This window comes from Rhinatrema bivittatum, chromosome 14 (genome assembly GCF_901001135.1).
Source record: "Rhinatrema bivittatum chromosome 14, aRhiBiv1.1, whole genome shotgun sequence".
In the NCBI taxonomy this organism is placed as follows: Eukaryota; Metazoa; Chordata; class Amphibia; order Gymnophiona; family Rhinatrematidae; genus Rhinatrema; species Rhinatrema bivittatum.
In genome coordinates this window covers 28831966-28845461 of record NC_042628.1, presented here as the reverse complement: position 1 = coordinate 28845461, position 13496 = coordinate 28831966, and the positions used below count along the sequence as shown (strand labels likewise).

Genomic DNA, 13496 nt, shown 5'->3' with positions numbered 1-13496 from the left:
CATTCCAAAAGCTATGCAGATCCATCAAGTTCTTCTTGAGTGTTCTAGGCCTTGGTTCTCATATGAAAGCATAAATTGTCTGGTCATCTAGAATTCATAGCCTGATTTTCAAAAGCTTTTACACACTTAAAATTGGGTTTTCCATGTGTGGATGCACTTTACCCGTGTAAGTGGGCTTTTGAAAATTGCTATAATATATACAATTGAATTGTCCATAGGAGTTACCTGCGTAAATGCATTTTACCCATCTAAATGGCTTTTTAAAATTGCTACAATAGTAGTTACATTTAGATGTGAAAATCCTTTTGAAAATTCACCTGTGTTTTTGTCAAATTAACATTAAATAAAAATATACAATTGAAATAATTTGTAATCTTTTAGCTAAATTATCAGGGTTTTCAAAACGAATTGGTCTTATCATGCATTGTGACAAAAAATTTAAATGAGTGAAAGGGGAGGGGTTTGGATGGGATTTAAAATCTTTTGGGCCTAGTTGCGCTGCGGGCGATAATGTTTTACACATTATTGATGGCAGTAGCGCCGGAAATAGCTACACCTTTTGCAGGGGCACTATGGGGTGATAGTGTGTGCCATGGCTGCAACCACGGTGGATGAAAATGCACCGCCGCGATGTGGCCGGGTGCCCCTCACCCTTTTTCTGGCTACGGCTTTTCATTCCACTATGTTTATATTTATATAAGTCTCTAAGAAATACTTGTCTCCTAGCCATGGTTAATATAAACCAGGGGTAGCCAACACCAGTCCCTGAGAGCCACAAACAGCCCAGGTTTTCAGGATATCCACAATGAATATGCACCAGATAAATTTGCATGCACTGCCTCTATTGTATGCAAATCTATCTCATGCACATTTGTTGTGGATATCCTGAAAACCTGGCCAGTTTGTGGTTCTCGAGGACCATAGTTGACCAGCCCTGATATATACAAACCGAAAGAGCATAGTAATGCATTGCGTGGACTTTTGTGTTTAGACAATAAGTTCAGAATTTTACATGACTAGAGCTCAGGGAGGATAACTTTAAAACATACACTAGTGCGCCCATATACACAGTTATATGAATGCGAGCACAAATATTTTATATCGTGCACATTATATAATATGTAAGTCTACCCAACAACATGTCCATGTATCAAAAAATGCACAGTGTGAATGCACCACTTGGCTTATCCAGCCAAGTGGTGACAAGTATACAGCTAAGTAGCATTATGGCAACTTATCCAGTTCAGTAGAGCTATTTAAGACTAATCTAAATAAGTAAATGCTACATAAACGGCTAACTAGAGTTTGGAGACTTATCCAACTAACCATGATATATCGGGTTTGGTAGTGTCCGTCAGTGCTCGTGCATGTTCCTCAGCCAGCCGATAGATGGCACTATAATATATCGGGCTTGGTATTTATTTATTTATCTATTTATTTATTTATTGAGTTTTATATACCATCGTTCGGTTTCGCCATCACAACGGTTTACAAAGTTAAGATGTTTAACAGTGTTTCCAAAGTTTCATACAGTTGCTAACATAGAAGATATCATTTTTATGAACTTGGTTTGTAGGTTAATCAAAACATATTACAGAACTGCGTAATAATCACATCTTTTCTTGGGTCCATCAGTTTGTCTAGTGTTAATAGGAGGGGAGTGGTATTTCAAAGTTATTGGGTGAGTTGGTAGGATTTGGTAAACATCCATGTTTTTAGCTCTTTTTTGAAAGTAGTGTGTCCGTCAGTGCTCGCGCATGTTCCCCAGCCCGCCGATAGATGGTGCAGGCAGTTCCCTGGCTGCCTTGGAGGCTCAAACACGCCGTACAGCAGCCATGTCACAATACCAGCTATGAGAGGTACTCCTGGGGGAATTCAGTGCTACTCTGGAATGCAGATTTTGCGCAGAATTCCTCCTGCGCGCCGAGCCTATATTGCATAGGCTTCCGGCTTGCGCAGAGGCGTTTTAAAAGGGTTACACGTGTACCTTATGCGCGTAACTCTTTTAAAATCCAGCCGACAAATGGCCTGCCCTGGAATGCCCCAGCCTGCCCTTTTTTTATACAAGCAAATTTATTTGTGCACCATTACTTGCACTGATATATTTGAGATTTATAAAATAGCGCTTATGCGAATATTTGTTACTTGCCCAAATAGGTGCTCATTTTTATGTGCGCAGCTCTTTTAAAATTCACCTTTCAGTGATGAAACATGTCCTCAGGTTAAAAATGCAGATTTTCTAAATTTGTAAAAAAATTGCACAGCTTGCTGAGAGGCCAAATTTCAAAGACATCTAGCCATTTACTTACAAAGTGAAATAGCTCGATAAAAGCCTTTGAAAATGTACGGGCACTCAAAAAGTGGTCAAACCTGAAGACATTGCAGGGATCAAGGGAGGATTTACCCAGCTATGTTTAGGTACCAATCCCTCTAGCACATAAATAACCTGGCAGAGATCCTGAAAAATGTCCCCCCTGCACCCTCAGCCCAGCACTCACTGCTCTATGCAGCTCTAAACTCCAAAATAATAGCCCTAGAGCCTGGTGCTCAGCCCCATCCCATCCTCAACAACCTGATCAGGAAAATATCCCCTTGACCTGAGATTGGCTCCTCAATTTTTTTATTATTTATTTAATTATTTAAGGTTTTTATATACCGGCATTCAAGATAAAATCCCATCATGCTGGTTTACAATAAAATGACGGTGCATGAACAGAAAACACAAACAGGAACTGTTTGTGTTACAGTTACAAAAAACAGGGATGCTTAAACTGGGAGCGGAAGGAAAAAGAAAAAGGTTAAAAGCAATTTAAATATTTACAACGAACAGTTAAATGAGCTGGTTGTGTTGTAGACCTTGAAATTGAGGGACGTTAGCTGGATAAGTGGCAGAGTTATAATAAGTGGCAATAAGTGTTACAATAAGTGGCAGAGTCCCTGGATCCTCACTTTCACCCCCACAACTAAAATCCCTGATGGTCTTGTGACACCCCCACCCCCCCCCAACATTTCACTGAGGTCTTCCAGGATCTCTATACACACACACACACACACACACACACACAAACCTTTCCACTGCCTATTCTTTTTTACCCTTGGATGATCTTATGAAATAACAGCACCAGGAGATTAGCGATTTATAGTCATACCAAATAAATATGCATCCTGAACTAAGAGGTAGAGTTTAAAATCCTTGCGCATGCAAAAATGGCCACATATGCGCCTAAGTGGGATGCGTGGGAGCTACACAAATGTCAAATAGTGGGAAGGGTTACGCATACATTGGTACAGCTAGCATAAAACTGCATGTGCACAAATCAGCTCCTCTTCTTAGAATTGTCACCGTTTATAAAGTCTAAACTTCTTTAATGATGTCAATTTTACAATGAGTGCTTCTGAATGGGTCTGTAACATCACACCCCCCCCCCCAACCCACCTCCCAAAAACTCACTCCGAATCAAAGTGCTCCCTTACAATGGTCCATATATAGAGTATCAGAGTGAGCCCTATAAAGAGTTTTTCTCTCTCTCTCTCTCTCTCCCCCCCCCCCCCCCATGAAAAACTGCAGACAAACATGCGTGAAAATTATTTTAGAACCTACACGTATACTTAATAAAATATTGCGTATGTGGGCATTCGCATGGCCCTTTTAAAATCTACTCGTTAATGAGGTCATTTTTGTTTCATTTTGTTAATTCTGAAATCAATCAAAAATACCTCTGTAAAAAAACAAAAATATTTGGATTTTTCATTTTGACAAATAGCATCCACTATTTGCAAACAGTCTGCACTATGATGATAACTTTCAAACAACTCTGTATGGACCCATATATGTACCTATATAACTGTACAGAGATTTACTACAGTATTTTCTAAGTTGCACATATCAGGCATGCACAAATTATAAAACATGTGCATGTTTCCTTACACAATGAATGACTGCAATGCTGTGAAAGCATGTACTTCTCCTACGTACATGCATACATTTTACACACAAAAAAACTGTGACTTACTTGCATAAAATCCTGTTTATACTCGGAAGTCAGTGCATTTTAAAACTTGTATGTGCAATTGAAATCATCAGTTTGCCGAAACGTCCACCAGTTAACACAGTCCTTCTCTAGGTCATCAAAACCATCCTAGTTCTTCATTCTGAACTCTCTCCAGTTCACCAAGATCACACTCCCAACCGACAGTAAACAAAAGAAGAGTCTGATATTAATTGCACAAGATAATTAGCAGGTGTAAAATTATGCAAATAAATGTACATGTATATGTCTCATATAAAATAGCAATTTGCATGTGTACCTCCATCTCACCCTGAAATACTCTTAGACTACTTTTTTTCATATGTAAATGTGCATGCAAGGCTGAAAATAAATGCATGCTTGTGATGCTTATGAAATAACATGTATGCCAGTCAGCTACATATATGTATATATGCTAATTTTTATGCACATAAATGTTTTGAAAATTCACCCCTATATAGAGATAGCATGCACTATTTGGAGAAATGAAAACATTTGGAAAAAAAAATGTTTCTCGCTTGAAAACAAAATTCAGCCAAAAAAAACAGGCCAAAATGAACCGAACAAACCAAACCAAAAAATATATATATGTTCCCCCATGTCAGTCCTTGGGGATTGCTATTTTGGAGACTGGGGCTGCCATCAAAAGGGGCAGTTAATTTTGTTTGCAATGGATCTTCCTTACTTAAGGAGTTAGGTGGGTAGATCCTTGGAGGCAAATTTTCAGTAACATGCTTAGCAGCAAGCTGAAAAGTTAATTTAGGATAATTTCTGCAACCAAGCCAGCAGGGTTGCGACTGAAAATTATCCTATTAACCTGCTAAATGTAGCCAGCTATCTTGGCCATTTAGTGATCGGAAATCATTATTTTTGCTTTTTTATCCACCTCCATCTCTTTCAAAACACGCATACACTCACATACATATTTTTTTAGTGATTGACTTTCTGAAATGTGTAAAACAGTGAAGACACTGAAGGAATTCTGGGGTTCCGAGTTCTAATTCTGTTTGTGTTATCTGTGGAGACTGGGCTTTGTTTGTTAATTGGCATGCTGAGATCATTTTGAAATGGTTGATGTAACACCGTGGTTCACTGAACAAGAAACTCGGCTGTTTTCACAGTTTGATAATTAATGCATCACTGCGCACAATTCCATTCAAATATGTGCATTTGTTTGTCCTGTTTACTTAATAGAACAGCTGCAATTACTGTTATATACAAGTGAATGTTAATTTGAAAAGGGAAAAAAAACAACCTTCTTGGTAATCATTTTATTTAGAAATTGGAAAGCGTCACTACACTGCAATCTTTACACTGAAGTAATCAAAATGGAATTAAGCATCCTATGATACTTCTGTTTTGTATTTTCAGAGTACAAAATATTTATCCCTGTGATGATAAACAAATCAAATAAAGATTCATATGTAAGAACACAGTACCTTAAGCAGGACTAAAAGCTGTTCATATAGTTGCTAATTATTAAATGTCTTAGTAGATTAAACATGCAGTGTATCCAGTTTGATAAGCTTTGTATTTAGCACAAATGTATGTTTGTTATAAAAGACTATTATATTATACATAGGATACATTGCTTTATCTTAAATTTGATCTTCAATTGGACTTTGGCAGTTTATTGATCTAGTTTTCTTCTGGTGCTAAATTTTACTGAATAAGTCAGTGACATTTTAATCTTTAAATATGAAGATCTGTAGCACTGTAGCATGGAAGTAGCCTACAGACTGCAATAGCTATCACCAACCATTGAGAACAGTTGAACTAAAATGCAGGTTTGTTTCAGGGTGGTTACGCTGCTTACCGGTATGCCCAGCCTGCGACTGCTACTGCGGCCTACAGTGACAGGTAAGACCTACTGACATTTTACATTTACAAAACCACTTGGAACGCAATGCAGGAGGTGGTTCAGATGAGACCATCTAGGTTAAGTCTCATGATTGTTTTGCAGTGTATAAAGTCAGACTGTGTTGCTATCAATTCATGTAGAGCTGTATTCAAACAAATAATTGAGTAACTTGAGTCTGCAGCACCAGTCAGGCACATTGTAATTTCTCAGACCTACTAAGAATGGTCAGCAGCCCTTGTACAGATAATAAATGTACAATCACATGAAAACCCCCCAAAGACTGCCATAGTTAGGGCTTAATAGTAATTGCTCACCTAGGGTCTGATTCATCAAGGTATTTTCCCATTAGAGACAGAATGGGAGAAAAGCCTTAGTGAATCAGGCAGCTGGTTTGTATCATAAGAGTTAAAATGATCTTCCTGGTATTTCTCATGCTTTCCAATCTATCTCCTTTTCTGGCTGTGCTATAGGATGTGCTAATTTGTATAGGTTTACAGCTAGCTTCAAAACCTGCTAAAGCACCTACTGTATACATGGTGAAAATATATTTAAAAAAAATATTTATATTGAAACAAAAGAGTTCATTTAACATTTGGCCCTCAGTTCAGGTCTGCACACAGTACACATTTGCAGTTGTAGCACTAGGATACAGTGAATGAGGTATATTCTTAATAGATGAGTAGGTTCATAGTTCACTCCAGAATTGCAGTGGAGCCTTACCAGAAATTATTATTTTCACACAAAATGGAATTAGAAGTCCTTAATGGGCAGGGACCTTAAAGTAGCAGTATATGTTGGCTGACACTTTTCTACATTAAAAACAAACAAACTGTAAAACAGATTAAACCCTGTGAATATACGTATAAGCTGGCCAGGCCTGGCTTCATGGCCTTCACAGGAGGTAGCAAAAAGTTGCCCTAGCAACTCCTCGTAAACTCACGGCACTGTGAACTGGTAAATCTTCAAAAGGCTGGTACACATCTACATCTAAATAGAAATGGGATTAATTTAATGGTAGGTGGGACAGCGGCTTGATTTCTAGCCTAGGTTAGTGCTGCAGAATGCCATGGTTTATGCTTACCAGACCCCTCCTCTCAGCCGATCCTTGTTTTCCTTCTAATGACAGGGAATTGCACAAACCTTTCTTATCAAAACCTACTGGGAAAAACTACATTCTGTTAAAAGTAATCAATGGCAGCTCTAAGGGAGATCAAAATGGGTACCTGCCTAGGGTCCTGTGCTTTAGAAGGCCCCACAATGTTGATGATATTGATATTGTATGAAGATGCTATCATTGCAGTTTCATGACTGGGGAAAAGTGAAATCAAAATAAAAAATGTCTGACTTGCTTCTTATAGATTATCAAATTAAGTCTCTGGAGGGCCTCAAATGACTATATTGCCTACATTCAATAATCCTAAAGTCCCCCCTTCTAAAATCATGCATATACTGTAGTCAAATTAAAAGCATGCACAGTGTAATATTTGCAAAGTGTACTGAGTATGTCGTTGTACTCATCCTATATCAATAAAATGTTATGTTAATGACGCTAAACTTGAATTACCAAAATAGAAGAAATCCAGGAGCAAAGGCGGCCCATTGAGTTTACAATCCTTTAAACTACCATTCCAAAATGTCCCCATATCCATGCTGCCATGTAGGAACAGTTTCACAAATTGCATCACTCACAATAGCATCTAATTGGCTTTTAGAAATCTGTGTGATGTTGTTTATGAAATCATAATGCATATGGACTAATTGGATTGTGTGTGACGCATTGCTGTTTGTAACTATCCCGTTCTCATGACTGCTCCCAAGGGTACAAAAATAAATATTTCAGAGAAGTAGGTTAAATAAATGTAAAAGTAATGACTTAAAATGACACTAGTTAAATGTTCAATAGGGCACCTGACAAGAAAAGCATCTGCAGATTTTTCAGCCCACATAAATCCAGCCACTATTCAAACACAAGGCAGCCATGTACATTGCTCTATGTTTATGTGTCTAAATAGTATGCACACACATTCACGCAGTTTAATCACTGGCATAAAGGAGGTGTATTATTGCATGCCTACATTTTGTTTTAGATGAAATGCACATACATAGTTTCCAAACAGGCCTCTGAAATGGCTTCCGGAATTCTTCTTTTCTATGTGACCCATGTGTCACATGCAGACTTTCCAGGTAGCTAAAAAAAATCCAAAGGGTGCACATCTCCCTGTAAGTAAGCAATAATGCTCATTCACTTACAAGAGAGCTGTGAAATAAAGAAAGTGTTCTTTGATCTTCTTGCCATCTGGCTTCATACCCCAGCCAGTTTTTTTTTTTTTAACTCCCATGGCTCTCAGAGCTTCATAGTAACATCCTGTGAGGGATATACATTTTAGAATCCTATTTTCATATCACCAGCAGTGAAACTAGGATTGCTCAGATTTGTATTCACACTTCTGCCGTGCCCTAGAATATGAGCTCCTGGTATAGAAGCAGGAAGATTATAAATTCACTGAGGGAGAAAAAGGAGAGAGAAATCTGCTAGAACAGAAGGAGAAAAATACCTGCAAAATGCAAGCTGAATAAAAAAAAAAATCCCCAAAATTCCTAGGTTAGAATAGCAAAGGCTTTTCCTGAGGATGAGAAGAAAAAGCTTTTACAATATTTTTGGGACATGTTTCTAAGTAGTGTGGCTGCTTTAAGGTAATTACAACATAATTATGCAATCAAATTTCAATTATTTTCCATTTGAAATAAAAAAGAAATTAGATTTACTAATCTGCTTGGCCGGAAAGAGCTGTTTTGTTTAATCAGGATGCCATCATTGATGTCAATTGTGTTCAATCTCATGTTTACATTAGTACATTGAAATTAGTTTCTAATAGTAATTTTTAAAAAGATTCCTTTGAATTGGAAGTGTGCATACACAACATTAAAAATAACATTTAAAGAGCCGCTGCTAACTGGAGACATAAGTGCTCCATCACTAGCCCACAAAAAGCTCATTTTCTTTCTCATTGCCAGCTGGAATGTATATTCATACCCTGCACATCACTTTGAAAAAAAAATGGAGATTATTGTTAGTCTGGACGCATAATTCTGTTGCCAATGTATACTTCCGCAATCATGATCACAGCCTTAAAAATGGTTGGGTTAGCTCCCCACATACAAAAGAAAGAAAGAAAAGAATCAGCTAATATATACTGTTGCCTTAAAACCCATACAATAGACACCACCTCCTGTGAATGATCTTTTTTTTTTTATGTTTCTGCATTTTAAGAAGCAAAAATCAGAGAATGTATATCTGACTGATTTCACTTTCATATGAAAAAAACAAAACCCAAAAACTGGGCGTGCAATGAATGGCCCAAGCGCTGTGCATGCATAGCTGGCTTAGAAAATGCATATTCTGGTTATGAAGATAAATGGAAATGTTTGATGACTTTAAGCAATTTGCATGTGTGGCTGAGGCATGCTGTTTCAGGTAAGAAAGCTATTTTATCTACATATGATATCCGACACTGCTGGAGCACCACCTGTTCTTATTCCTTCCGTGGAGTCCGTGGGGCGAGCGCTTTTTTCATTTCATTTCCACAAAGGTGTGGTGTTAGCATGTTGCTACTGTGTTTTTTTTTCTTTTGCAGCTAGGTCTTCTTGAAAAATAGCTTTTAATCCATCCCAAATAAATATGTCTTACATCTAAAAAGATGAGAAAACATGTATTCTGCAACTTAAGATTTTCCTCTTGATAAATAGAGCCTAGGGCAAGCTATTGTCATGTTCGGCATTACCTGTTTATGGTCACTATAGCTTTTGGGAAAGCTTGTAGCATTATTATAATTGTAGATCTGAGGAAGTTTGTGACTTCACCTATACCTTTTAAATAGAACTAGGACTAAACTGTTTATATTTCTGCAAGCAGTGATGGGAAGCCTGCATTTAAAAAGAATGTATTTCTTCCTTGTTAATGAATTCATTTGCACCTGGACAATGTTTTGCTATTTTGGTGACACTTGTCCACCTACTGAACCTTTTAAGTCAGCCAAAAGTGCATTATTTTTACCCTTAAAGCCTACTTAATTCCATGGTCTTGATTCATGAACCTTTTTTTCCCATAGACACTGAATGGGAGAAAAGTTTTAATGAATCAGGCCCTATATGACACTTTACATCCCTGGTTGATCATGTCAATAGATCCAGCTGTCAAGCGGGTATGTTGGAATGCTGCTTGAAAGAATGCCATTGTCTACCAAAATGTATTTATTTGAAATATTTGTATTCTACCTCATGCAAAATCATTATGCACTAGGCAGATAATAAAATACATTCATTTTAAAACAAGCAAAACAAAGCACACACATATATATATTATATGAAAACCAAGCATTAAAACAAACTGCTCATATTGAACAATTAAGCCAATCTATTAATATTCTCTGTAAAATTATACCTGGATGGGCTATAAACAAAATAGTCTTATAAACTCTGTAGGTAGGACAGATCCATATGTTAAAATGAAAATTTCAAATTAAATATGCATTTTTTTAAAGAGAAGCTTTGTATTTCATTGGATAGCTAGAGTTCTCCTCTGCCAGGTGAAAATAACTTACAACGTTTGTATGCATAATTAACTGCAGAGCCCATTTCAACTTTTCGCTGAATAGACAAAGCCGCATATGTGTTGCACAGAAAATATGAGCTGGTTTCTTGAAATTCCTGTGGCAAAATACAGATCTCTACAAGTCCAAAATTTTTAATAATAATTGTGCAAGATAGAAATCATGGCAGATTGTTTATGAAAAAAAAATGATAATATCAAAGAGACTGGTTAAAATATGAAACAAAAGAAAAAGGAAGGAAAGCAAAAAGAAAATATTGCAATGGTTGTTCCAGTGAGTGCTCCTAAGTTTAGTATGAGCAGCTGCTGACATAGTTGGGGGGGGGGGGGGGAGGGGGAGAGAGAGATTATGAGTTATTTAAAGAAATAAGGGAGGGGGTAGTAGGGCTGGGTGTAATTAATTGGGATTGGGAGGGTATGTGGGGGAGAGGTTTGATGGAATGAGGGTGTGCAGTCATTTTTTAATTTTAATGTTGTTGATGAAATTGTATTTGTGTGATTTTATTGCCCTATAATTGGCTTAAGGACCTATTGGACCAATGGGGGAAATCAAGTTTGAAATTATAAAGGAAATGAATGAATGAATGAATGAATGAATGAATGAATAATCTGAAGCTTTTTTGGGCATTAGTTCAGGGTTTTTCCAACAATTCACTCTGAATGATACTGATTGCATTCTCCAAAGAAGAGCTAAGAAATCCTTATGAAAGGAGACAATATATTTAATGGCACTAGATTCTATCAAGATAATTTTCAAAGGAAAATGTAAATGCAACATACTATCATAGAAATTTTCAAAAGCCCATTTACCTGTGTTAGGTGTACTGAACGTGGGGAAAACCTAGTGACAATTCAATAGCATATATTATAGCAATCTTCTAAAGTTTTGAAAATTGCCACAATAGCTATGTTATATTCACATTAAGATTTTCCTTTGAAAATTACCCTGTAAGCAAAGAGAATGTTCATATCAAATTAACAGTAGTAGTGCAGTACATCTACTTCTTTTCAAAAGAAAAAAAGAACAGTATCTATACTATGCTGTGTTCCAGAAGCCATCTCTACATACATAAGCAACAATTATTTGAGGCTGCTGAGCTCTCCAGAGATTTATTTCATTTGCTATTTGGTTTGCTTTTCAGTGTAAATGTTTTTATGCCCTTTTAAGAATATTTGCAAAATGAATAAATCCTAATATTTTTTTTAATTTGGTCAGCAACAACAGTAAATTGTGGGTCCCCTGTTTAAGGGAAAGGCAGTTATATTTATTTATTTATTTAGTGTTTTAATATACCGATAATCGTTTGGAACATCTAATCGGTTTACAGTGAACAACAATTCAGCAATAGGCTTAACATATAACTGAGTAAAACAGCAAATCAGAAACAGGCATAATAAACAAACACTAGGTGGTTACTGTAACTAATAGGTGTGAGCGGAAAAAATACTAAGTAGAACTTTGTTTAGAAAAAGTCGTCAATATATGACAAAATTATATACATACATGTACATATAGCATGGTAATCAGAGGAGTTAATAGCTATGCATGGCATATTTACTATATATATAGTTATAACTTATATATAAGTTATATAAGTGTAGAACTAGAAGAAATAACGTCATATGTATTGGGTCACTAAATATTAATGTTCATACTTAAGCCAGGGTTATGTTGTTCCTATATTTGACATATATTATTAAATATAAATGGTTGTGTAAAATAATAGGATATGCTGTTAAAATGATTCAAGGATCTTTCACAGTAGCATGAAGAGGCTAAACCAAGAACCAGATGGGCCAAGTCAAGGGACACTGAAGGCTGAGTTGGCCTTTTCTTATGAATAAAAACAAGACGTGTCAGCCAAACAATACAACTTGAATTGGTCATATGGTATGTACTATTTGAGCCACAAATCATAAGTATGATCAATGGCACGCCTCCTTTCCTTCATACTTTGATACTGGAGCTAAGGGAAAATCTCTTAGAAGAGACTTTCTTAGGAATTTGAGAATATGCTGACAGTTTAGTGGTCTGGAACCCGAAAATCACGACACCTAGGCACTGCATTATCAATATCAATCAAATTCACTGTAGGGAATTCTCATAGCAATATGTGCATTATGCCAGGAGACACAAGTGAAGTTAGGCACTACAAAGTCTTAAGTTTAAGTGGTGACAATGAGTAAAGAACCTCGTTGAGAGGAATTGTTATAAAACACTGATGAGATAGATACACTGATAAGAATATTTTCATGACAGAATGTTTTTTGAGAGAGGGGGTTATCAAGCAAATTTATGAAAATGGTAAAACTAATGTCCAGTCAATGTAGCTAAAAATAAAGCTCAACAAACCAAATGCAAATGATATTTTTTGTTATACTAACTTGATTTTTTGTGATCATCTTTGCAGAGTTAACCTCTCTTTATCAGATCACTTAAAAATGAGCTCGTTTAGCCCTGAGCTTATAAAGAGATGCTAACTTTTATTTGTCGTCCACATTTGTATTACATGAATCCATTAATCCATTTGTAACTCACTTGTTAACCTTTATTATTTTCTATCTCAGATGGTAATTTTCAAAGTCATTCCTGTACATAAAATAATCTTTTGCACACGGAAATGGAGTCTTTGAAAATTGCTTACTTCCATGTGTAAAGGTATGAGCATAATTTTATGTGCAGCTATGAGAGCTGTTCCTGGGGGGTTCAGTTGGGGAGGAGTTAGCAGTTACATGTGCATTTTTGAAGTTTCAAAAGTATGCACATATATATTTTCCCAGAAAAAAGTACCCACACTAATATGTGCACATATTTTTCCCACTCAATTTTCATGCACAGTTTGAAAGTATTTTGCCTTTATCACTGATAGAAAAGGCTTGTTTGTTGACCTTTATTTCCATCAGTGATAGAACAATTGTAATCCTTCCCTTATCATGAGTCATTACTACACAGGAACTAGAAAGTATTAAGGGGATCAGTGAGATAACAATATACTAT

At 36.5% G+C, this 13496-nt stretch overlaps 1 protein-coding gene across 13 annotated transcripts in view; it reads left to right on the top strand.

The window, feature by feature from the left end:
• The window catches only part of RBFOX1 (RNA binding fox-1 homolog 1), a 499409-nt gene that overhangs the window by 393657 nt on the left and 92256 nt on the right, over nucleotides 1–13496 (top strand). For all 13 annotated transcript variants that reach the window (XM_029577019.1, XM_029577016.1, XM_029577009.1 and 10 more), the window contains one exon: nucleotides 5827–5888. In XM_029577019.1, coding sequence (XP_029432879.1) covers nucleotides 5827–5888 — 62 coding nt within the window. The remainder of the gene's footprint in view (nucleotides 1–5826; nucleotides 5889–13496) is intronic.